At 26.2% G+C, this 23,732-nt stretch overlaps 1 protein-coding gene across 1 annotated transcript; it reads left to right on the plus strand.

Moving 5' to 3' along the window:
- The first annotated feature begins 563 nt into the window (after positions 1–563).
- Positions 564–23,062, plus strand: LOC119612620. Its single transcript, XM_037968432.1, has 2 exons — positions 564–1,195; positions 21,166–23,062. The coding sequence occupies exons 1-2, from the start codon at positions 1,102–1,104 to the stop codon at positions 22,206–22,208; spliced, it is 1,137 nt and encodes a 378-aa protein (XP_037824360.1). The 5' UTR covers positions 564–1,101; the 3' UTR covers positions 22,209–23,062.
- Positions 23,063–23,732: the final 670 nt, after the last annotated feature.

Genomic DNA, 23,732 nt, shown 5'->3' on the forward strand with positions numbered 1-23,732 from the left:
AATACGTTAAAAAGGTGTGATTAATAGCACCCGAACCTCAAACGAACCGGGCATAATGTTAGAAATATAAGAAAAAAACGAAGTATGAGCCCGAACGATTTGCAACCTCAAACGAGAAATGCAAAACTTTTACAAAAACAACAATAACAATATGGAAAAATATGACTTTAATGCAGGCGCCAATTAAGAGAAGAAGCAACAACTACAACAACAACAACAACATTTGCATAGTATCTACAAATTTGTTACTAGAAGATGCAAAGATATTCAAACAAACATACTAACTACACTTTAAAACATTTGTTGAGTCATTACCAACATGTGGCTTTGCAAAGTCAAACACATGTATGAGTTTGAAGGGTCGAGTTTTAGTTTCCCATAACGAGTGGGTGTTTGTGTTGTACACTGTATGGTAGGTTTGTGTGTTTGTTTGTTTACAACGGTGTGATGTTCGTGTTCGCTGGAAGTTGCAGGTAAAGCCGGGCGCAGACTGTTCTTTACTTTGCCGGGTCATACATTATTGTGCGAAATGTTTACACAGCATTTGTTGTATAGTCGTGCTCGATAACATTTCAGTCCGTTAACGACTACAAATGCTGACGGATGTTGATAGCGCGTGTGGACAAAATTTAATATAACACATGTTCTTTAGAAAAGAAATAAATAATTTGAAAAAAAACTAAAATCGGAAATATTTTGTATTAACAAACAAAAACTTTTATGTTAAAATTTATTGTACTAAAAAAAATACTATCCAAACAGTGTTTAAAAATTATTGAAAAAGTTAAAAAAATTAACAACATACAATTATGTTAAAATATTATGAATTTATTTAAATATTAACAAATTTTTAAAGTGTTGTGTTGTTTCATGTTAATAACAACCATTAAAATTAAATATATAAACAAACAACTTTAAACAATTTAAAGCAAAAAGAAAAAACCCCCCCATAAACAAAAAGTGCTAAATATTTTTTTTGTTCTAAATATCAAACAAACCGACCGCCTATATTTTTTGGATTACGCGCAAACTTTGGATTAATTTATCTACTATATATAGCTTTTGGGATTATATTTATTGTGACAAATACCTCGCTTTAATATGGCTGCTGATTTAACAACATCGACTACCGCCTCAACGGAAAATCTTTATATGCATTTAAATGCTTCTGAATTGTCGGCGATTATAATGAAAGGTAAGTTGAAACAACTTTTTTTATAGAAATTTTATTACTTTTTTATATATATTTTGCAAAGAGAGTTTGAGGTTTTAGATTTTGCTATGACTTAAAAAAAAAAAATATCGACAAAATTTTCAAAAATCTTGATTTTAGGAAAAAAGTAAATATTGATGTAAAAGTTGGAATGATCATGACCTCAGTTAAGTCTTTACAACTTTTGAATAGTCGAGATAACTTGAATCTTCCGACGGCTTTTATTTGATAAAAACAAATTTTAAAGTTAAAACTTGAAATTTAACAAAAAATTTAAAATTTACAAAATTTTATTAAATTTTAAAAAATTTATTGAAAAATTAAAAAAAAATTATTTAAAATTTTTAAATAATTTATTTAAAAATTTCAAAAATTTTTAAAAAATTAAAAGAATTTATTTAAAAACTTCAAAAATTTTATTCAAAAACTTAAAAAAAAAAATTTAATAAAAATTTATTTAAAAATTACAAAAAATTTTATTTAAAAATGAAAAAAATTTTATTTAAAAATTAAAAAAAAATTTATTTAAAAATTAAAAAAATTTTATTTAAAAATTAAAAAAAATTTATTTAAAAATTAAAAAAATTCTATTTAAAAATTTCAAACATTTTATTTAAAAATTTCAAAATAATTAAAATTAAAACATACAAAATATCCCATCAATAGAACGAAACCGTTTTAACGATCGTCACAATACTTCCTCGAGTTTCTTAGTTCGATCAGTAATAGTTCTGGATGCGATCGGTATTAGGTGATCTTCAGCATACAAAATATCCCATCAATACAACGAAACCGTTTTAACGATCGTCACAATACTTCCTCGAGTTTCTTAGTTAGATCAGTAACAGTTCTGGATGCGATCGGTATTAGGCGATCTTCAACATAAAATATTTCCCATCAACAGAAAAAAGCGTTTTAACGATCAACAGAGTGAGTGATCAGCATAAAACTTCCTTGAGTTTCTTAGTTTGATCTAGTAGTGATTAGTAATAGTTTTAGACGCGATCGATTAAAACTAAAGTTACATACAAAATTTCCAATGAATGGAACGAAAGCATTTTAGCGATCAACCATAGAGAGTGATCACAAATCTTTCCTGAATTTCTAAGTTTGATTACGTAGTAGTGATCAGTAATAATTTTGTACGCGATCGGTATTAAGTGAATTGCATTTGTAATCCTTTTTAAAAGCAACAACTTCTTGAAACAAATTAAATATAAAAAATTTTAATTCAAAGTGCTTTCGATCACTTTTCTATTCCAAAAAACTTAGCAGTGATAGTTTACGAAAGCATTTTAGCGATCAATATACAGAGTGATCATTTGCACAAATCTTCCCTGAGTTTCTAAGTTTTATCTAGTAGTGATCAGTAATTATTTACGACACGATCGGTATTAAGTGATCTTCATTTGTGATATTTTCTAAAACAAATAAAACATACAAAATTTCTAATCTAAAGATCGTAAACGTTTTAGCGATCAATATAGTATAGAGTGATCACTTTTACAAACCCTGCATTAGTTTCTAAAGATCAGCAACTTTGTTTTAGTAGTGAAATGGCATAAGTTAGTTGATCTTTACTTTAGTACTAAGTGATCTTCATTTGTGAACTTTTTAAACTTTAAAATAAATATTAAAAAATTTGCAATCTTAAGATCCAAAGCGTTTTAGTGATCAGCATAGAGAGGGATAGTTTTCACAAATATTCTATAAGTTTTTAAAGATCAGCTTTTTTTGATATGTTATAATTTTAGAACCTATTGCAATTAGATGATCTTCATTTGTGATCTTTTTAATAAAATTTTTGCAAATAGTAATTCGACGGCCTTTTATCAATTAAATCTTCCTTCCTTCAGCCTTTTAGTGATCAAAATGGACTGTGATCATTTATACAAATATAATAGTTTTTAAAGATCACAATATTACTTTTAGAGATCATTACGATCGGTATTAATTGATATTTTGTAATACTATGCATAAAGATCAGCAATTCTAAAGACGAACGTTATTAACTGAGATTCTGTTTTAGAACTTTATAAAGATCTCTATTACTATTACCGATCGTTTAGCTAAATCTTGTTTTAGAAACTATGAAAAGAAGATCTTTATTTAACAAAAATTTCTGTTTAAAGCCGACGGCATTTAAATTTTATTCTAATAAACTTTTTGCACTTTAAAATTATTAAAATTTTTTTTTTGGGAAATTTGTTAAGCAAAAGTCTAGACAACTATTTATACTATTAATTCGACTATAAAAAAACACATTTAAATAAACACACATGACCATAAAAATTACACCTAAATTAAGCAATCAATTTAAACAATTATAAAGTTTAAACTATAGAAAAAAAAGCCAAACAATTGTATACGTTAAAAAAACCCAACAACACCTGTTTATTATTTGAAAAAGCGCAACAAAAAAATAATATTGAAATTAAAATAATAAACACCCACTTAACAAAAATAATAATAATAATAAAACATTTTATAAACAAATAATAACATTTGCTAGCTGGCTTCCAAGAGAGGAACAATGTATCTGTTTAAGAAATAAGTTAAAATTATTTATCAAAAAGAAAATTAATAATGAAATGAAATGAAATGAGGTTTTTTTGTATAGCAATTATGGGGAAATGGAAATTAAATTAAAATAAATAATTAAAAAAAAAATTGAAATAAATAACAAATTTTTTTCGGATAGAAAAGGAAATGTGAATTTACAGTTTTTCTCTCTTGCTTATGTGTTAATTAATATGTTAGTAATGCTTAGTAGTTGTCTTTATCTCTGGTTTAAGTATAAATTAAAATCTATAGCCTAGCTTTAGGCTTTAGAATGCATAACCAACTTTAAGGCGGCTTTTTTTTTCCTATATATATAGAATGAAATGTAAAGGAAATGTAAATGTACCGTTTTTCTCTCTTGCTTATGTGTTAATTAATATGTCAGTAATGCTTAGTTGTTGTCTTTCTCTCTGGTTTAGATATAAATTAAAATCTATAGCCTAGCTTTAGGCTTTAGAATGTATAACCAACTTTAAGGCGGCTTTTTTTTCTATACTTCATAAAATTTTTATTTTCTGCTTTTAAATTAATTATTATTTTGTTAATAAACTTTCGAAATTATCAACATTTACACACACACACTCACAATTTAATTCATTATAATTAAAACGTTGAATGAACTTAATTTAAATATAATGAATAAATTTACTCCATAAAATCGTAACAAATTAAAAACTCATAAATTGTTGCTGATTTTTTTTTTTAAATGACACTTTAAAATGTTTCTTTAAAACAAACGAAACGACCTTAAAAAGTTTAAAAACCTTTTTTTCTCTCTCTCTCCCTCTCTCTTTCTCTTCCTCCAAAAAGTATGTAATTTATATCTTAACTGTTAATATCTATTAAAAATAAATATAGTTTCTAAATTTTTAAAACATTTTTCCAAAGGTTTCTTTTTAATTAATAAAAAATACAATATTTTTCTTTAAAAATTTTTTTGCTCCTTTTTTTGTTGAAATTCGATAAGTCAATGTGCCAATTTATTTAATGTTTATTTAATTTTTTGTTTTCTTTGAAATTTTTGCATTTCGTTAAAATTTTTATTTTTTTCATTTCGTTTAAGTAAATTGTAAAGAAATGTGTTAAAAATTCATTACAAAATTCAATACAACCCCTTATATTTTTTTTAAATATTTATTTTGCATTTCATTTGCTTTAGCTGTACGTCTGTCGGTTTGTATAAATTACACACGCAAAAAAAAAAGTGTCAACAGGTGTCAGCTATTAATGTGAAACTCAAAAAGTTTTATAAAAAATAAAAGCAAATTATTGTATATTTTTTGGCATTTTTTTCAAACAATTTTTTTAAGCTTTTTGTTTCGGTTAGTCAATTTTGATTTTTAAGGTGTAATCTGATATTTATTTATTTTTTTGGAACTTAAATTTTTTTTACTTCAGTTTTTTTGTTGAGGTTTGTCATTTATTTAAATTTTTGCTGACGTTTATTTTATTATACATATTTTTTTTGTTGTTTTAACTCAATCAATAAATAATTTAGAAAGAAACTGAAAATAACAACAAGAAAAAAATTAGCAATTTATATACAGTTTGACATAAATTTTTTTTGAAATTTTAAATAATCTTTTGACTGGAGTTAAAAATAAATAACATTTTTGTAGTTTATTTAATAAACTTTGAACTTTAAATTTAAATTTTTATTTTTTTAGAAAATGTTTAAGTTTTTTTATTAAAAGAAACATATTTATAGATCTTAGCTTTCCATTTTCTATTGCATAACTTAAGGTGTTGTAAAGAACACCTAAGCATTTACTTACTAATAGCAAAATATACACTTACTATTGAGATTTATGTATTTTTTGGCTTAAAACTTAAACTTTCTCTTTCATTCTCTCCTTTTAACTGCTTAAATATTGATTTAAAATGTATAGTATAACTTAAGGTGTTGTAAACAACAACCAAGCAATGATCGACAACTGACAACATACACATAAGCTGTTAAACATTGTGTACTCATTAGCTAACACAACATTTTCTCTTTCATTCTCTCTTTAACTACTTAAATTCTTTTTAAAATCTAAAGCATACCTTAAGGCGTTCTAAAAAAGCTTTTAAAACCAGTTGTTTAAGACATTATGCCCCAGATAAACGTTATTCATATGCATATTTGCTTTAATTCCAAAATTTTCTCTTTTATTAACTTTTAAATTTTCAAAAAATTAATTTAAAATATGTAGTATACCTTAGGGTGTTGTAAATAACGTTCAAGCAATTACTTAAGAGTTGTATACTCATTAACTTAGACATCAAACTTCTCTCTTTCATTCTCTCTTTAACTGCTTAAGTTCAATATAAAACGCGTAGCATACCTTTAGGTGTTTGAAAAAAGACGCTTAAGCTTTTTAAAATGAAATTATACACATTTCCTCAATTTGACTACAAACAAAGTAACAAATAAAATGATTAATTCTATGACCCGCACCCTTCACTATTGTCTATAAGACTCCACTCAATTACACAAAAATATTTACGAAATTCAAAAAAAAAAAAAAATTACTATTACAAAACAGATGGCGCCAAAACGCACACACACAAACAAAAATTTACACTTTAACAAATTATGGGGTCTCTATTACACAAAGCAAAAAGGAAACAAAAAAACAAATATAAAAACACAATGAAAAACTTTTTCTTTTACAATAAAAACAAAAAAATGAAAATTGGCAAAATGTGAAGGAAGCAAAAAAATTATAGACACACTGACTGACGTTTTAACTGAACAGAATTTGGGAGTTGTAGGGAAAAAAATTTAAATAACAATGTGGCAGAATGTTGCAGGGCTTTTGGGAGAAGCAGGAGGAGAAGGTTGGTAACTAAAAAAAGTAGGAAGTAGCAGTGGCAGCTTCTATAAATTCTTGCCCGAACAAATAGAAAAAAAAGTGAAATAAAAATCTTGTTTATAAAACACATAAAAACAGAGAAATATACCAAACGAGATGACACAGCTGTGTGTCATAAATGTGGGTTTTACTAAAACGAAAAAAAAGCATGAAATGGGTGGTTAAATGGGGATGATGGTGGATATGAAATTTCTGAATAATATTTCAATGATGTTACACACACACACACACACACAACAAAAGGGACCCCAAATGAGAAAAGAAAAACGAAGAAAAACAGATGAGCAAAATAAGAATGAAAAACTAATGTGATTGCCATGTGGCGCCACAAAATAATATTTCGATTTTTCTTACAATTTTGCTGATAATTTTTTCGTGTTTTTTTAGAGCAAGAAAAAAAACAGTAGTAAATCTTTTAATAATTAAAAAAAAATTAAAACACAACGCAGCAAATCTTTAGTGGTTTCTTTGCCATTAAAATTATAGAGATTTTTTCTTAAGCGTCATACATATTTACTCATGGGGGAAATATGTTATGTACTTTGTATGAGTATGTCTCAAGGAAGTGATTAATAATATGAAATTCTTGACATTACATTTGGTTTTAGCATAAAAATAGATCAAAATATAAATAAATTTCAATTTAATCATATACAACACCTCATCATCAACAGCAACAACATCATTATTATTATTGAATTCATCATTTGATTAGACATTTTTTACAAATGCGACAAATTTACCTCTAAACAACCGCAGACTTAAGTAAATACTCATCATCAGCAGCAGCCATAACAAAATCTAAAATGCATTTATATATATTTCTCTTAATGATGACAATTAAAAAAGTAAATTTATGCAATCATATTATTAAAACGTATCAATCAAATAGCCCACTCATTAAATTGAAAATAAATTTAGAAGGAAATTGTTAAAATGATTCATTATAATCAAAGAAATCGTAAATAGAAAGTTGACATTTAAGAAAAAACTGCTTAATAAAAGGATAATTATAACTTAAATTGGAACTCAAGGTTCTTTACATAATGATTTTAAATGCCTAAAGTAACTTTAACTTAGAATTAACACAAGTTTACATATTATTTAGCTGATTTTACGCAAAATATTCATTAATTACATTGTTGACATATGGTAAATATTAATTTTTTTTTTTGGAAATTTCTTTATATATTTGTTAATATTAAATTGAAAACATTTATAGCAAGATATGACATTGTTTACCCAATATTTACCTTGTTTTACTGTAAAAATAAGTTATTTTTACAATTATTTACATTGTTGACATTGGGTAAATGTAAACAAATTTAAGAAATTTCATTATTTATTTGTTAATATAAAATGGGAAACATTTGTTATAAGTTATAACATTGTTTACCTAATTTAATACCATGTTTTACTGTAAAATTATGTTATTTTAACCATTATTTACATTGTTGACATTGGGTAAATGTACGAAATTTAAGAAATGTCATTATATATATGATAATATGAAATTGGAAACATTTGTAACTAGTTATAACATTGTTTACCCAATATTTACCTTGCTTTACTGTCAAATTATGTTATTTTAACCATTATTTACATTGTTGACACTTGGTGTTTATTAAAATTTTTCTCAATTTTCATTATTTATACGTTAACATTAATTTTAAGACATTTGCAGCTAGAAATAACATTGTTTACCTATTGTTTACATTAGGTAAAAAATGTAATTTTTTGAAAAATTTAAAATTTTACTTAACAAAATGTTGCTTTTTTTAAATAGTTCAATAAAATTTCAAAATTTACATTATTTACATAAGGTAAAATATGTAAACAATAAAATTTAAAGCTTTTTTGAATAGAATTTTGTTGTTTTGAAAAGTTTAACTTAAAATGTAAATGTTTTTACATATTTTACATCATGTAAACAATATGATTTAGAGTAAATAATGAAATTTTAGCAAGTTTTTATTATGTTTTCTTAAAAAAAAATTAAGCAAAAATTCTTAAAATTTTAATATTTTACATAGTTGACATTATGTAAAATAGGTTTGCCTTGGTTTTCATAGATTATTCAATAACAAAATAAAAAAACTTTTCATTTTTGTTCAAAATTTTAAGAAATTTTACATATAAATTTGTAAGTTGTCATTGTTTACATTTTTGACATGATGTAAAAAATGAAATTTTGTAAACTATTAAATAATGTGAACATTTTGAGAACAAAAATCTTTAATTTTTCAATTGTTTACATTTTTGACATTGTGTAAACAATAATTTTTATTCAAAATTTCTTTTTCTTTACATGTTTTGAAAATGTAATTAGTAAATTCCTTTTAGATTTTACAATTTTTACATAGTTTACTTAGGTAAATAATGTAAAATTTCATTATTTACACCATATTTGAAAAATCTTTAACATTTTCATAATATTTAAACAAAGTTGTACATTTTTTAAAATTTTTACATTGTTGACATGATGCAAACTAGTATGTATGTATATAATCTTAGAATTTTGTTTATTTTACTTGGGTAACCAATGAAGTAAAAATCATTAGTTTTATTGTTTTTGTTTTTCATTTCTTAATTACTTGACACTTGTTTATAATTTACCCTGTACAATTACCATAAATATAAACAAGTGCCAACTTATTTGTACTAAACTACATTAATATGTTTATACTTACGTATGTAGGTATGTAAAAATCTATGTATATGAAATCAATTATTCAAAGCGCCATGGCATGATTAATTAAAAATGCGTTAAACGTTTTTAATAAAACAGAAACATATAAAATAATTATATTTATAGGAAAAAAACATAACAAATGTTTTGCAATCATTTAAATGATGGACGGCGACAACATGACATTTGTTAGTTGTTATTTGTATGCTCATTGTAATTGTTGTTGTTTGGTTTTTGGAATTAGTTATAAAATGGCTAATTATTTTAATAAAAATTTAACAATTAATAAACATGTTAATTTTTGGATTTTTTTTTTTCACAAAAACACCAAAAACTTGTCTTGTCAAATTTTAAATAAAACATGTTAATCTTACTTAAAAATTAAATTTAAAAAAATTTCTACATTTAAAAAGATTAACTACTTACAAAATAAGAAAAACAGCTGTTAATTTTAATCAAATTATGACTATTAATTCCTTTAGCTGTCACAAAAACTCATCTGTTTTATTAGTCATCAAAAAGTTTACTCTTTGATGACTACAACTACTACAAACACATGTTAACTAAAAGCAAACAAATAAACAAACAGCAGCAGCAACAACAATAACAACTATCAATTGTTAACTTAAGTTAACACCACTTTTACTTCTACAAACAACTATGAAAACCCAACGTCTTCTTTTTTCTTTTACTTTACAACAAATGTAAATTGTTGTTTTATTGCTCAATTTACCAAAAATGTATGTAAAGAAAACAAATGTTTTACTTTGTTTACAACAACTACTATACATTGTTTATAGTAGTAGAACAAAGCTAAAGTTGACAATAATTTGAACAAAATACAACAACAACTACAATCATAAATTGTTACCACTTCCTCTTTTGATACAAAACCTACATACCTCCCCCTCCGCTCAAAAGAGCGGCAATAAAACATGAAGATGACAATAAAAGTAAAACTTTTTTTTATTATCATAATCATCATCTGTTTTTTGTTGTCGTTGTCAATGTAACAGAAGGAAGAAAAAAACTTCAAGAGATTTAAACAATAGAAATGTAAATGTGTTTGAAAGAGAGTGGGAAGGGAGGGCAGGGATGAGAGAGAGAGACATATCCCAGCAGTTTTACAAGGAGTCTAAGTAATGCTTTTATCCTAATGAAAAGCCCTTGTAAAGATTCTTGTAATGCAGAGAGCAAGTTAAGTGTCGCTTTAGTGTCTCCAAGTAATCTATAAAGTAGACACTTTATATCATTATATTTAGACTCATAGATCAGATTTAGATTAAAGCTTAGAAAGTGGAAAGAAAATGACAAGAAGATGACAATAAAAGTAATAAATTTTCTTTATTATAATGTATATGAAAGAGAGGAGTGGTAAGAGAGAATGAGATACAGAGAGAGAAAGAGAGCTTTTAATAGTTTTACAGGCAGTCAATGTAAAGTTTTTCCTTAAATGTCTTAATTACTCGGTGGAAACGAATTTATAAGTATATTTTTACATCATTTGTATCGCAGGTACTTCTTGTACTGAAGATATTCAGTAATGTGTCACTTTAGTGTCCCTAAGTAATCTATAAAGTAGACACTTTAAATCATTATGTTCAAACTATAGTTTAGTAAGTGGAAGGAAGACAATGATAAAAAGATGACGATAAAAGTTATAAATCTTCATTATTATAATGTATATGAAAGAGAGAAGTGGTAAGAGAGAGAGAGAGAGAGAGAGAGAGAGAAAGAAAGAGAGTTTTTAATAGTTTTACGGGGAATCAATGTAAAGTTTTCCTTAAATGTCTTAATTACTCGGTGGACTCAAAATTTTACATCATTTGTATCGTAAGTAATTCTTGTACTAAAGAGAGCAAATTAAGCGTCACTTTAGTGTCCCTGAGTAATCTATAAAGTAGACACTTTAAATCATTGTGTTTAAACTAAGTCTTGGAAAGTGAAAATAAGTTAACAAGAAGAATATAACACTACAAATTCTTCTTTATAATAATGTATATGAAAGAGAGAAGGGTTGAGAGAGAGAGAGAAAGAGATAGAGCGAAAGATATTTCTTAAAATTTTTACTATAACGCTTTAAATCATATTTACAACTTATTCTTGAAAGTGAATTTATATATATTATGATCATTCGTATTGTATGCACTCTTTGTAATGCGGAGAGCTAGTTAAGCACTTCTTTAGTGTCCCCAAGTAATCTATAAAGTAGACACTTTAAAACATTATGTTGAAACTAGAGTTTGGAAAGTGAAAATAAGTTAACAAGAAGAATATAATACTACAACGTTGTTTATAGGTACATTTTCTTTATAATAATGTATATGAAACAGAAAAGGACAAAGAGAGAAAGAGAGCGAGAGAGAAAGAGATTTCTTAAAATTTTTACAAGAAACCTATATAACTCTTTAATCAAATTTGCAACTTATTCTTGAAGGTGAATTTATTTATATTTAGATCATTTGTAATGTATGTACTCTTTGTAATGCGGAGAGCTAGTTAAACACCACTCTAGTGTCCCCAAGTAATCTAGGGAGTAGACACTTTACAACTTCTTTTGTGAACTAAAGCTTAAAAAGTACTTAATGTTTTTCACAATTTTAGCTAAACTAAGGGATCAATTAATTTCATCCTAAAACAAGCCTAGGCTAATACAAAATACCCGCTAAAATTATTAGTTTGAGATTTATCTTCACAAACTGCAGGGTTAGAAAACAGTAGTTATCCAGCAATATGGTTAAATAAAAGGAAATATTGTGGGGGGAATATTTAATAAAGTTATTGTGTGTTTTATAAAATGAGGGGTAAATATGACGCCTGTCTGGTTTATTAAGACTTTTTCTTTACATTTAATACAATAAAGTTGGATTTAATAAATTTTGTTAAAATGTTGTAATGTTACTAAAACAAAAGACTTTTATAGGAAATTAATTACATTCGGTAATATACGTACAAACGCTTAAAATGTAAATTTAAAGGATTTCTTAAAAAAAATCTAAAAATCTTGCGAATTGAGGCAATAATCTTATTGTTTACATTAGGTAAACTAAGTAAATAATTAGAAAAATATTTAGTTTCTCTGCAGGTTTTAGCTAGAAACAAATTTAACTAAAATATGCAATTGTTTACCTTGTGTAAAAAATGATTTTATCCTCTTTTGCCTTTCTTAGATTAGATGAAAAACCTCTCTTGTTAACTATACTTTTTGAACACCATTTATGGTAAATGACTTAAATAATATGAAGAAGTTAAAAGAAAATCTTGAAATAAATTGCTGCTCATTGTATTTTGTTTTTATATTCACATATAATTTTCCACATGTCATCTTTGACATTACTAAACAACAATGACCAACTTTGGTATTTTAACTAAACAATTCTTTTATTATTATTATATATATTTTTTTTGCCCACAAATTCCTTACTTATTTGTGTATGGGTTCTTTTTTTTTTTTTTTTTTTTTTTTTGTTTAAGGTAAAGTATAAAAAATCACAAATTTCTGTCAATAACTAAGTAACTAGACAATAAAAAAAAATACAAAGACATTAAATGACAGTTTGTTTAAATTGCAAAACTATGCCTAATTAACCTTAAAAGGAGTGGGGGAGAGAGAAATGAACAAGTGCGTAGAGAAAATAAGAAAAAAATATTAATATAATGATGTATAGTTTACAATGAGGAAGTAAATTGTTAAGTCTTATCTGTTAAAGATTTTAGTTTTTTGTAAATAAATTGGTTTTAAATTTAGAATACAATATACTCAGGCTTTTGAAGAGTCATTTAGTATATAAAACTCTTAGGCTTAAACGTTGTTTGTTTGAGCTTTTTACTCTTTTTACACTAATGTTAGTATCAGCTAATTGTTCTTTGCTAAGAGTGTCTACTTCAGCTCTCTTATTGCTTACACATTTATTTTTAATCTGTTAGCTTAGTTGTTGCTCGCTGCCGATCCCTGGTCTTTTTGATGGGAGAGTTTGTTTACATTTTTATTGTCTTTTCTTTAGCCAGCCAAGATTTAAATACTTTACTGTTTTATATAAATAGAGCTTGTTTTCCTTTGCTTTCAATTGCTTATGTGTTATTTTGTTACTTAGAGAGAGAGAGAAAGGGTAGCAGCTATCAGTTAGTTTACTATTCTATTCTCTTTTCTTTAGTCAAGATTTATGTTTAATCATTTATATAAACAGAGCTTTTGTTGTTTTGTTATTTAGAGAGAGAGCGAGAGTAGCAGCTATCAGTTAGTTTACTATTCTATTCTCTTTTCTTTAGTCAAGATTTAAGTTTAATATAAACAGATCATTTTTTTCTTTGCTTTCAATTGCTTAAGTGTTCTTTTGTTATTTAGAGAGAGAGAGAGAGTATCTGCTATAAGTTTGTTTACTATTCTATTCTCTTTTCTTTAGTCAAGATTTTATTGTTTAAGTTTACTCATTTATATAATGACAACTTTTCAAATTTGCTTTCAATTGCTTAAGTGTTGTTTTGTTATTTATAGAGAGCGCGAGCGTACCAGCTCTGAGTTTGTTTACATCTCCAATTCTCTTTTCTTTAGTCAAGATTTTATTGTTTAAGTTTAGCCATTTATATAAAGAGAGTTTTTTTCTACATATTCTTTCAATTGCTTAAGTGTTGTTTTGTTATTTAGAGAGATAGAGGAAGAGAAAGAGTAGCAGCTATGAGTTTGCCAGCCAAGATTTTATAGCTTTAGTTTACATTTTTTTTATAAACAGAGCTTTTTTCTTTGCTTCCAATTGCTCAAGTGTTGTTTTGTTATTTAGAGAGAGCGAGAGAGTAGCAGCTATGAGTTTCTTTGCTTTCAATTGTTCAAGTGTTGTTTTGTTATATAGAGAGAGCGAGAGAGTAGCAGCTATGAGTTTGTTTACATTTCTGTTCTCTTTTCTTTAGTCAAAATTTTATTGTTTTAGTTTAATTATTTATATAAAGAGAGCTTTTTAACTTTGCCCAAGTGTTGTTTTGTTGGGTTTTTCTTATTTAAAGAGAGAGAGAGTAGCAGCTATGTCAGATAGTAAAAACTAAGTTCACTGACTTGTTTTGTTTGTTTTTAAACATGTGTGAGTATACATTGTTTTAGTGAGTAAGTTTATCGGTTAATGAGAGTTTCTCTTCTTATTTGCAATTGCTGAGGTGTTGTTTTCTCACTGCTATTGCAGATAAGGGCGAGACAGCACTGCTGTTTAAGTACTTTTCATTTCATTTTTCTTTATTAATTTTTATTAATTTGTTATTTTATTTTAATTATGTAAAAATTTAGTTCAAAGTCTTTTCTTGTGTTTATTTTTGGCAAATTTAAACATTAGCTAATGATTAATATATATTTTATTTAAAAATTATTAAATATAAATATGAAACTAAAATAATTTCAGTTTATAAGGAAACCTACCAGACAAAACAAAAATTCTCTAAAAAAATTCAAACACAAAATCTATGTCAAATCTGTGGTATTTAAATGGCCAAGACCTGGTTTGTATTGTGTCTTACAAATGGTTAAATGGTTATTTTGGCAAATAGTTTTTAACAAAAAAAAAATGATTTTTGCATATATTTAAAAAAACAATTAATTATATTTCATTTAAATATGGTCCACAAAAACAAAAAACAAATCAACGATATAATAATGATCAATAAACAAGATTAAGTAAATTGTTATAATAATGAAGTTGTAACAGAAAAATATGTATATTGATCATTTGTTGTTATGGCTTGGGAAGTCATACCTTATGGTGTAGCCCCCCCCCCCCCCCTTCACAATTATATATTTTTTCTTTAACTTGAATGACGCACATTGTATGTATGTATTTGTTGGTTTGATTTAGTTGGGGAAGGGGGTTGAAGGGGAAATTTTGGTTATTTTTTGCTAAACATTTTTATGATGAAGCTGCTCTGTATATTGTTGTGTATATGTTTTGGACAGCTTGTAGGCACATTGATGATGTTTAGGTTGATGTTTTTGTTGTTGTTTATGATGCTGTTGGTTTGTTTTTTATACATATTCTGCTAAATATTGGCTGGTTTGTTCCATTTGTTTTTTGTATTATTTAAAAATGTTGGGGGTTTCATATGTTGATTATGACGATAATGTTTTTTGTTTATTTTTTTGCTAAGTTGTGGTTTTTTGTTGTTTTTTTCTTGCTGATGATGTCTTGGATATTGATGAGGTATACATATACATAATTTCAACAGATGTTTTATTTAGTTATAAAAAATATCACAGAAATATTTCTTTTAATTTTTTTTCTGTCTATGTGTGTGTTTTTTTTTATATGATTGTTCAATTATTTTTCACATGCAATTTTACATTTCTCTTGCATACATTTTAATTTACTAGAAATTAAAGGTTTTTTTTTGCATTTTTTTTTTCTCTCGTATCATTCATATGATCAATTTAAGTTGTCAATGCAGTATGGCGCCAATAATAATTTATTTAAATTTTCCTATAAAATCAAGCGGCAATTTAAATAGAAAGTATTTAGTGGCCAAAGGTTTTTTGGTTTTTTTTTTTCAATAAAGAAATTATAGAGGGAAAAATTCAATAAATTTTGTAATTGAAAAGGAAGGGGTTTCAGTGTAATATTTGTTACAATATAAAATTTGAAAAGAGAATATTTTTGAAGAAATTTTGAGAAGGTGGTTGTCTTAGCTAAAGAGTAAAGAGCATAAAAGAGCAAAATGTGACTAGAAAATAAGTTTTTAAAAAAGATATTACGATCGCGTTTAAATTCTAGAAATTGGCTCTAGATTGTCGTCATCTTGGGCAGAGAGAGAGAGGGAGAGAGCATTAATAAGGCTGTTGTTTTAGCTATGAATTCCTTACCAACTACCAAGATTGTTATCTTGGGTAGATAGAGAGAGAGTGAGCGCATATTAATCGGGTTGTTGTCTTAGCTATAAAGTTATTTATACTTAAGCAGATCATTAACAATTTTTAATGATATTTTAATGTAGTCTTAGCTATAAAGGTTTTAGTCTTAAATAAAGACAAGATCATAAGAATAATAAGCAATTTATCTTGGTTTTTAAAGGGTTAATTTGAACTGAAAAACCATGTTTGTCTATTCATTATCTCGCTGTTTTAAGATTCATTAAAAGCAATTTCGAAAGTGATCACAATCTCTATAGAATTGAAAAGAGTTTTTGGTTCCAGAAGTTTAAGGATTAACAACTTTTAATGATTAACAACTAGAAACATGATTGTCTTGGGTAGAGAGAAGAGAGAGATAGAGAGAGCATAAACAAGGTTGTAATCTTAGCTATAAAGGGTTTAGTCTTAAACTAACACAAGATCATAATAATAACAGCAATTTCTTTTGCTTTTAAAGGGTTAATTTAAACTGAAAAACCATATTTGCCCATTTTATTTACATTGTTACTATTGTAAGATTCATTTAAAAGAATTTCGAAAGTGATCGCAATTTCCATAGAATTGAAATGGATATGAAACAAATTTCGATCGTTTTTAGCTCCATATGTGTAATGATTAACAACTAGCAACATGATTGTCTTGGGTAGAGAAGAAAGAGAGAGTGCATAAACAAGGTTGTGGTCTCAGCTATAAAGTTTTTAGTCTTAAAGACAAGATCATAAGAATTAAAGCAAATGCTCTGGGGTTTTAAAGGGTTAATTTGAACTGAACAAAAAGCATGTTTGCCTTTTCTACTATCTCTCTATTTTAAGATTTCATTCATAAAAATTTAAAACGTGTATTTACATTTCTTTTTTTTTCACAACTGATAAGAGTTTTAAAATATATAAAAATAAAATGCGTATTAAACATGATCATTTTTTTACTACAAAAGATCATGAACAAATGAATAGTTTAAAATAGTTAGAGATTATAAATAAAACGAAATATAGAAAAAAAAAACTTAAGACACATGTCTGAACCACGTCTCCTACTACAAGATAACCTTTAGTCAAGAAATCCAAAAAAAAGTAATAATTAAAATTAAATTTTGAAAAAGAAACAATTGGACTTTTACCTAAAAAAAAAAGAAAATTTTTGAAATAAGAAACAAAAACACTTAAATTAGAAAAATATTTGACTAACAAACTGCAACAGGTAGCGTTAATAATCACAGGTGATTAAACAAATCTTATGTAATATAACAAAACACTTGTCTTAACAAATTTCTTCAAAAGAAATCAATTTCCACACTTAATTCTAGCATTAAATCTATTTTGAACAGAAAACAGCTGCCTTTTCTTTACAAAAATGAAAAATTGTTACATTCTATAGGGGTTGTTTTTTTTTTCTCTTCTTTATTTTATATAATTCAACTTTGATTTCAATGTAATCGAACAACAACAACAACAATAAAGGAAAACAATAATGCCGTAACCCCAGTTACCTCATCTTTTCAGTTATCACTCGTTTTCATCTCAACTGTTACCAAAGTGACAACAAGTGATTATTTTCACATCATATTTTATTTATGAAACTGTATGTATTTGAACTTCCACCGTTACGTGACTTGATCCTTTACAGGTGTTAACTGAAAACAATGTACGAATTAGAGATTATTTTCTCTATAAAATAATAACTGATAAGGGTTAGAATGAAAGAAAGAAAAAAGGTCAAGTGAGAAAATAAGTGTGTTTATCTGATAAGTTTTTTTTTTAATTTAATCTCTGGGATTCTAAGCAGGATGTTAAGTTTCTTTAAAAAATTAGAACTCATAAATTATAGATACATGTTTTTTTTAACGGAAAATTATACCAAATGAGTGATAGAAATCAAAAATTAAGCAGAAATCTAAAACAGTTAAGATAAGGTGACTGGATTAGGAATTAAGGAGAATAGGTACTTTTCAATAATATTTGGAATTTTTTGACAATAAAATTTGTTTTACATTGATTTTAATAAAAAATTACATAACATGGGTTACTACTTGATAAATTTGATTGATATGATTAAAAATTTACATTACTTTGCTTGCTACTTAGTAAATTTGATTGATTTTATTAAACAAATTTATTACTTTAGTTTCAACTTTATTATTTAATCGATTTGATTAAAAATTTACATCACTTTAGTTTCTAATTTCATTGAAAATTTACATTACTTTAGCTTAGAATGATTCTATTAAAATTTTACTTTACTTTAGTTTCTATTTTGTAAAGTTAATTGGTTTTATTAAACACTTACATTACTTTGGTTTCCAATTAGGACATTTCATTGATTCTATTAAACATTTACATTATTTGGTATTGATAAATTTGTTTGATTTAATTAAAAATTTACATTACTTGGCTGGCTACTTAGTAAATTTGATTGATTTTATTAAACATTTTAATTAATTGAGTTTCAACTTTGTTATTTAATTGATTTGATTAAAAACTTACATTACTTTAGTTTCTAAATTGATTGATTTGATTAACAATTTACATTACTTTAGCTGAGAATGATTCTATTAAAATTTTACATTGTTTTAGTTTCTATTTTGTAAATTTAATTGATTTTATTAAAAACTTACATTACTTTGGTTTCCAATTAGGACATTTGATTGATTCTATTAAACATTTGTATTATTTGGGTTTCTACTTTAGAAATTTAATTGATTTAAATAAAAACTAACATTACTTTAGTTTCTACTATCAAAATTTAACGGATTCTATTAAAAATTACTTTAGCTTTGATTGATTCTATTAAAATTTTACATCATTTTAGTTTCTCTTTTATAAATTTAATTGATTTTATTAAAAATTTACATTACTTTGCTTTCAACTTTGTACATTTGATTGATTCTATTAAACTTTTACATTATTTGGCTTTCTTATTAACAAATTTAATTGATTTTATTAAAATTTACTTCACCTTGATTTGTACTGTAAAAATTTGATTAATTTTATTAAACATTTTCATTGCCTTAGTTTCAAATTTAATTGATTTTATTACACATTTACATTACATTTCTTTTTTCTTTGTAAATTTGTTTGCTTTAATTAAAAAATTACTTCACTATAGTTTCTAGTTTGTAAATTTAATTGTTTCTATTAAAAACTTCTATTACTTCCATATCAATTTTAAAAATTTTATAGATTTTATTAAAAATTTCCATTGCTTTTGGCTAACTTTATCAAAAATCTTCATAACTTTAGTTTCTACTTAGTAAATTTGTATTATTTTTGTAACATTGAGCAGCTATGCCTCTTTTTTTCAATTAAAATCCAATTAACCTTTTTAATTAAACTGTATTTCCGGTTTCAATCCATAAAAAACTTGAAAATCCCAGCAAATCCATGAAATTTCTTAAAAAAAAAACACTTGTTGTATGTTTTCATTCCTTACTTAATACGATTTTAATGATGTTTGTAAAAGCCCGGCAGTTTTAAGGGCCTATTACCATCTTACTCATCACTTTCATTACAAATGGTTAAATAAATCGACAGCAAATTACTTTAACCCCCATTTTCACCAAGTTCAGTTACAATTTAACTTTAAGATATATTGACAGTTCTCATACAAACATTGTCTTAACTGAAAGAATAACTACCAGTTAAACGATAACTGGAGGTGGTGAAAATGGGATTAAATAGTTTAAATAACTTTACAGGATTTAATTTGTAAACTTTTAAGTTTACTTTGCAACACTAAAGTGACAATTGATTACCAGGTGCATTACTTCGGGATAATAAAATAATCAATGACTTTCTTTGTGCATTACAAAGAGTACATTGGGGAAATTGTTTCAACATTTTTTAATTCGAGTCGCCGAGGTTTACATGGTCCACATTAAAAACTTTTTAGTTTACTTTGCAACACTAAAGTGACAATTGATTACCATGTGCATTACTTAGGGATACTAAAGTAAACAATGACTTTCTCTGTGTATTACAAAGAGTACATTAGGGAAATTTTTTCAACATTTTTCAATTCTAGTCATCGAGGTTTACATTGTCCTCCTTCAAAACTGTTGGGGTTTTTGATATTTCTCCCATAACCACCACAATGAAACTGTGTCGACAGGTAAAAAACAATACAAATGTTTTTTGAACTGCAAGCGCAATATTATGGCGGTTGAGTTCGTTTTTTTTTTGCAGATGAAAACCTGGCGGCAAAATTTTAAATTTTATAAATTTTTTTTTTAACAAACTAAATGTGAGTGTTTCAATTTTTTTTTAAGGTTAACAAGTTTAATGGCTTTGTTGAACTTGAAATTTATATACATTTTTTTTGCAGGAAAAATGATAATACAAATTTATTATAAAAAGTACATATTTAACAAACAACCACAACAAGTTGTATACAAAAAAACAAATTTCCTTTGAAAACTTTGCAAAAAATCAAACGAAGAAAAGGGGTCATAAAACCAGCTTAAAAAGAGTTAAAAAATCCTGTAATAATTTAAAGATTTATCACTTGTTGAAATCTTGCTTAACAGGTTAATGTTAAAATTTTTGCATATTTTTTTTTTCCTATAAAAAACAAATAATTTATTAACTAAAACATACCGACAACAAAACAAAATCTTAAAAAAAAAATAATCACATAATCATGGTATAGCAAAAACCTTTTTAAATCTATTATCAACTTAAACTGGTTCAACCTCTTTAAAAAATAGCGTAGGCGGATTGAAAACAATAATCTGGGGAATTTTTTTTTCTGAAATATTTTAACCAACTTGACATAGAAAGTCTCAAACACAGATTTAGCATAAAAACTAAAAAGTAAGTTAAGGTTAAGTCAAAACGAATAGGAAATTAGCTACAACATTAGCTCACTCTCTTTGTATTATTTTGCAATAAATATTTGAAAAAAAAAAATTATGTTAATTTAAAATTTTAACCACAAATTATTAATTTGTTTTTGAATTATTCCATTTTAGGTTCACCCCATTCCAATGATCGCGATGCTGGTTTTTGTTCGGGCAGTTCAGAAGGTGGTGATGATTATTTTAGTGATAATTTACGCATGGAACCCAGTAGTCCTACGGATAATTCTGAAGACTCAGTGGAAGTTAAAGTCACCCCTATATCTTTGGTGCGCAATAAACGCAAAAGTTCAGAGCCTTCTAAGGTAGTGGAGGAAAAATCTACCGCTTCTCAATCGAATGGACCGCTTAAGAAACGCATACGTTATTCCTCGAATACCGATTCGGGTGTTGTCTTAACACCGCCAGCGGTAACAGTAACCTCACCACCACCACAACTATGGGATCCTAGTCAGATATTACCTCATGAAATGATGCCAAATCCGGCCCAGGTATTTGTAAGACATCCTGGTGTTACCACTCTGCATAGACTGCCTTTGGAAAATGAACATCAAAGCGAGGAACAACAAGAACCCTTGGCTTTAGTCTTAAAGAAACCCGTAACGGATTCGGAAAGCTGTAAGGAAACCTCTACATCTAAGGGTTTAACGCCTAAAAAAAGATTTACCCGCGAATCGTCTATAGAACAAACACCACCCAAGAAGAATGCCAGCAGTAATAGCTGTAGTACGGAACAGGCTTCGGTAACCCTAGTACCACCACCAGCTCTCTCCTTAACCTCCTCCCATGAAGAATCTTCTCTAAATACCTCAGGCTCACAGAAAAACTCCTCGAAACCCCAACAGCGTAACTATAAAAATATGACCCGGGAAAGACGCATAGAGGCCAATGCCCGTGAACGTTCAAGAGTACATACCATCTCGGCGGCCTATGAAACCTTAAGAAAAGCTGTACCCTCCTATTCGAATAATCAAAAGCTTTCAAAGCTTTCCGTGTTAAGAGTGGCCTGTTCCTATATTTTGACTTTGTCCAGAATGGCTGGTTATGATTATAGTCAAGATGAGTCTGAGCCCTCAATAGCTTCCTGTTTTGAGGCCGTTACCGCTACCATACAAACGGAGGGTAAAATACGCAAGAAGAAGGAAGATGAGAAATAAATTTAAACATAAATAAAATAAAAAACTCTTTAAGGACTGATGAACACTTTAAAATAATAATTTATATAAATTTAGTTTAAAAATTTAAGCTTTTGGAAAATGTTTAAAAAAAAACTTTAAGATAACTAATGAAGCTTCAAAGCTTTAAACATTTCCCAAAAGTTTTAAAACTAATTTTTTTATAAAAAAACACAACTTCGTTAAGGCTTTAATTACAACATTGTTGAATAGCTTTTAAGCTATTTACAGTCATTATTTCATAAGTTAATCATTCTTTAAGCTTTCTTTATTAAAGCTTTCCTTATACGTTTGTAAGTTTAAAACAAAATAATAAACTATATGATATTAAATCATTTCTTAAATGTGATGTTGCTTTAAACAAACAATTTGTAAAAAAAATACTTAAATTTAAAATAAAACTAACCCACTGTTAAATTAAAAAAAAAGCTTTCATTCCAATTAAAGCTTTTTCAAAAAAAAAGACAATAAATTGTAAATTAATATATGAAAAACAAAAACAAATTTTGTAATAAATTATATGACAATAATTTTGAAAATTTATTAATTAAAACAACAACATGTACAAATTCTTTTTAAATTTAAAAAAAAAAAAAACAGAAATTACAAAAAAAATTATATTTGTAAATTTAAAATTAATATAAAAGCAAAAAAATTTCTGAAAAAAAATTTACTGTATATTGTTTATAATTTAATTGTAATCTCATTGTTTTAGTTATTTAAGTCTTTATTATTAAAGTGCCATAAGAAAAGGAGCCAGAAAATTTTGAAAAAAATAAAATTTAAAAAAATTCAAACACTTTTTTAAAAAAGTGTTTAACATTTTTGTGAAAATTTAAATTAACAATTGTTTTATTTTTAATATTTAGCCGGCAATTTTGTGTTATTTCATTGCTTATCTTTTAAAACATTCTGCCAGTCAGCAGGACAGACAGACTTATTGTCATTGATCTTGTTGTATGGGTTGTGGGGTTAAAATGACTGAGTAACACATACTAGACCATGCGCTATAATCAACCACATCTTTGTGTGTGTGTGTGTGTATTGTGCTGATATTGCTGTCTTCAAGCTTCCAGCTTGTGCCTAAACTGATAAAGCTACTGGGTACGTTGTGCTTGACTTCAATCTTTTGTGGGTGAAATATACTCCTATCAGCGGTATTTCAACAGCTGTTGAAATGTGTGTATTTTTTTTTATAAATTTTTTTCCATTTAAAGAAATACTACGTCAATGCGATACCACCATATGGGGTAAATATTCTAATTAGCAGGTGATAATTTTTTCAAAATATTTTTAAACAAAAAAAAAAAAAAATATATATATATATTCAAAAATTATTCACAAATTTTTATGGTTTTGTTATTAAATATTTCTAATAAAATATCTATACTAGACACTGATGAGCCGCTAAAAAATATTTGCTTTAAAGGCCGGTTTATTAAGAAAATAACATGAAAAATGCAAATTAAATTGAAAGTGTTTTGGTTTTTTTATATATTTAATAAA

Source organism: Lucilia sericata, unplaced genomic scaffold (genome assembly GCF_015586225.1).
Source record: "Lucilia sericata isolate MDLA Ls3-8-SP2 unplaced genomic scaffold, ASM1558622v1 Contig001768F_arrow, whole genome shotgun sequence".
NCBI classification, from domain to species: domain Eukaryota; kingdom Metazoa; phylum Arthropoda; class Insecta; order Diptera; family Calliphoridae; genus Lucilia; species Lucilia sericata.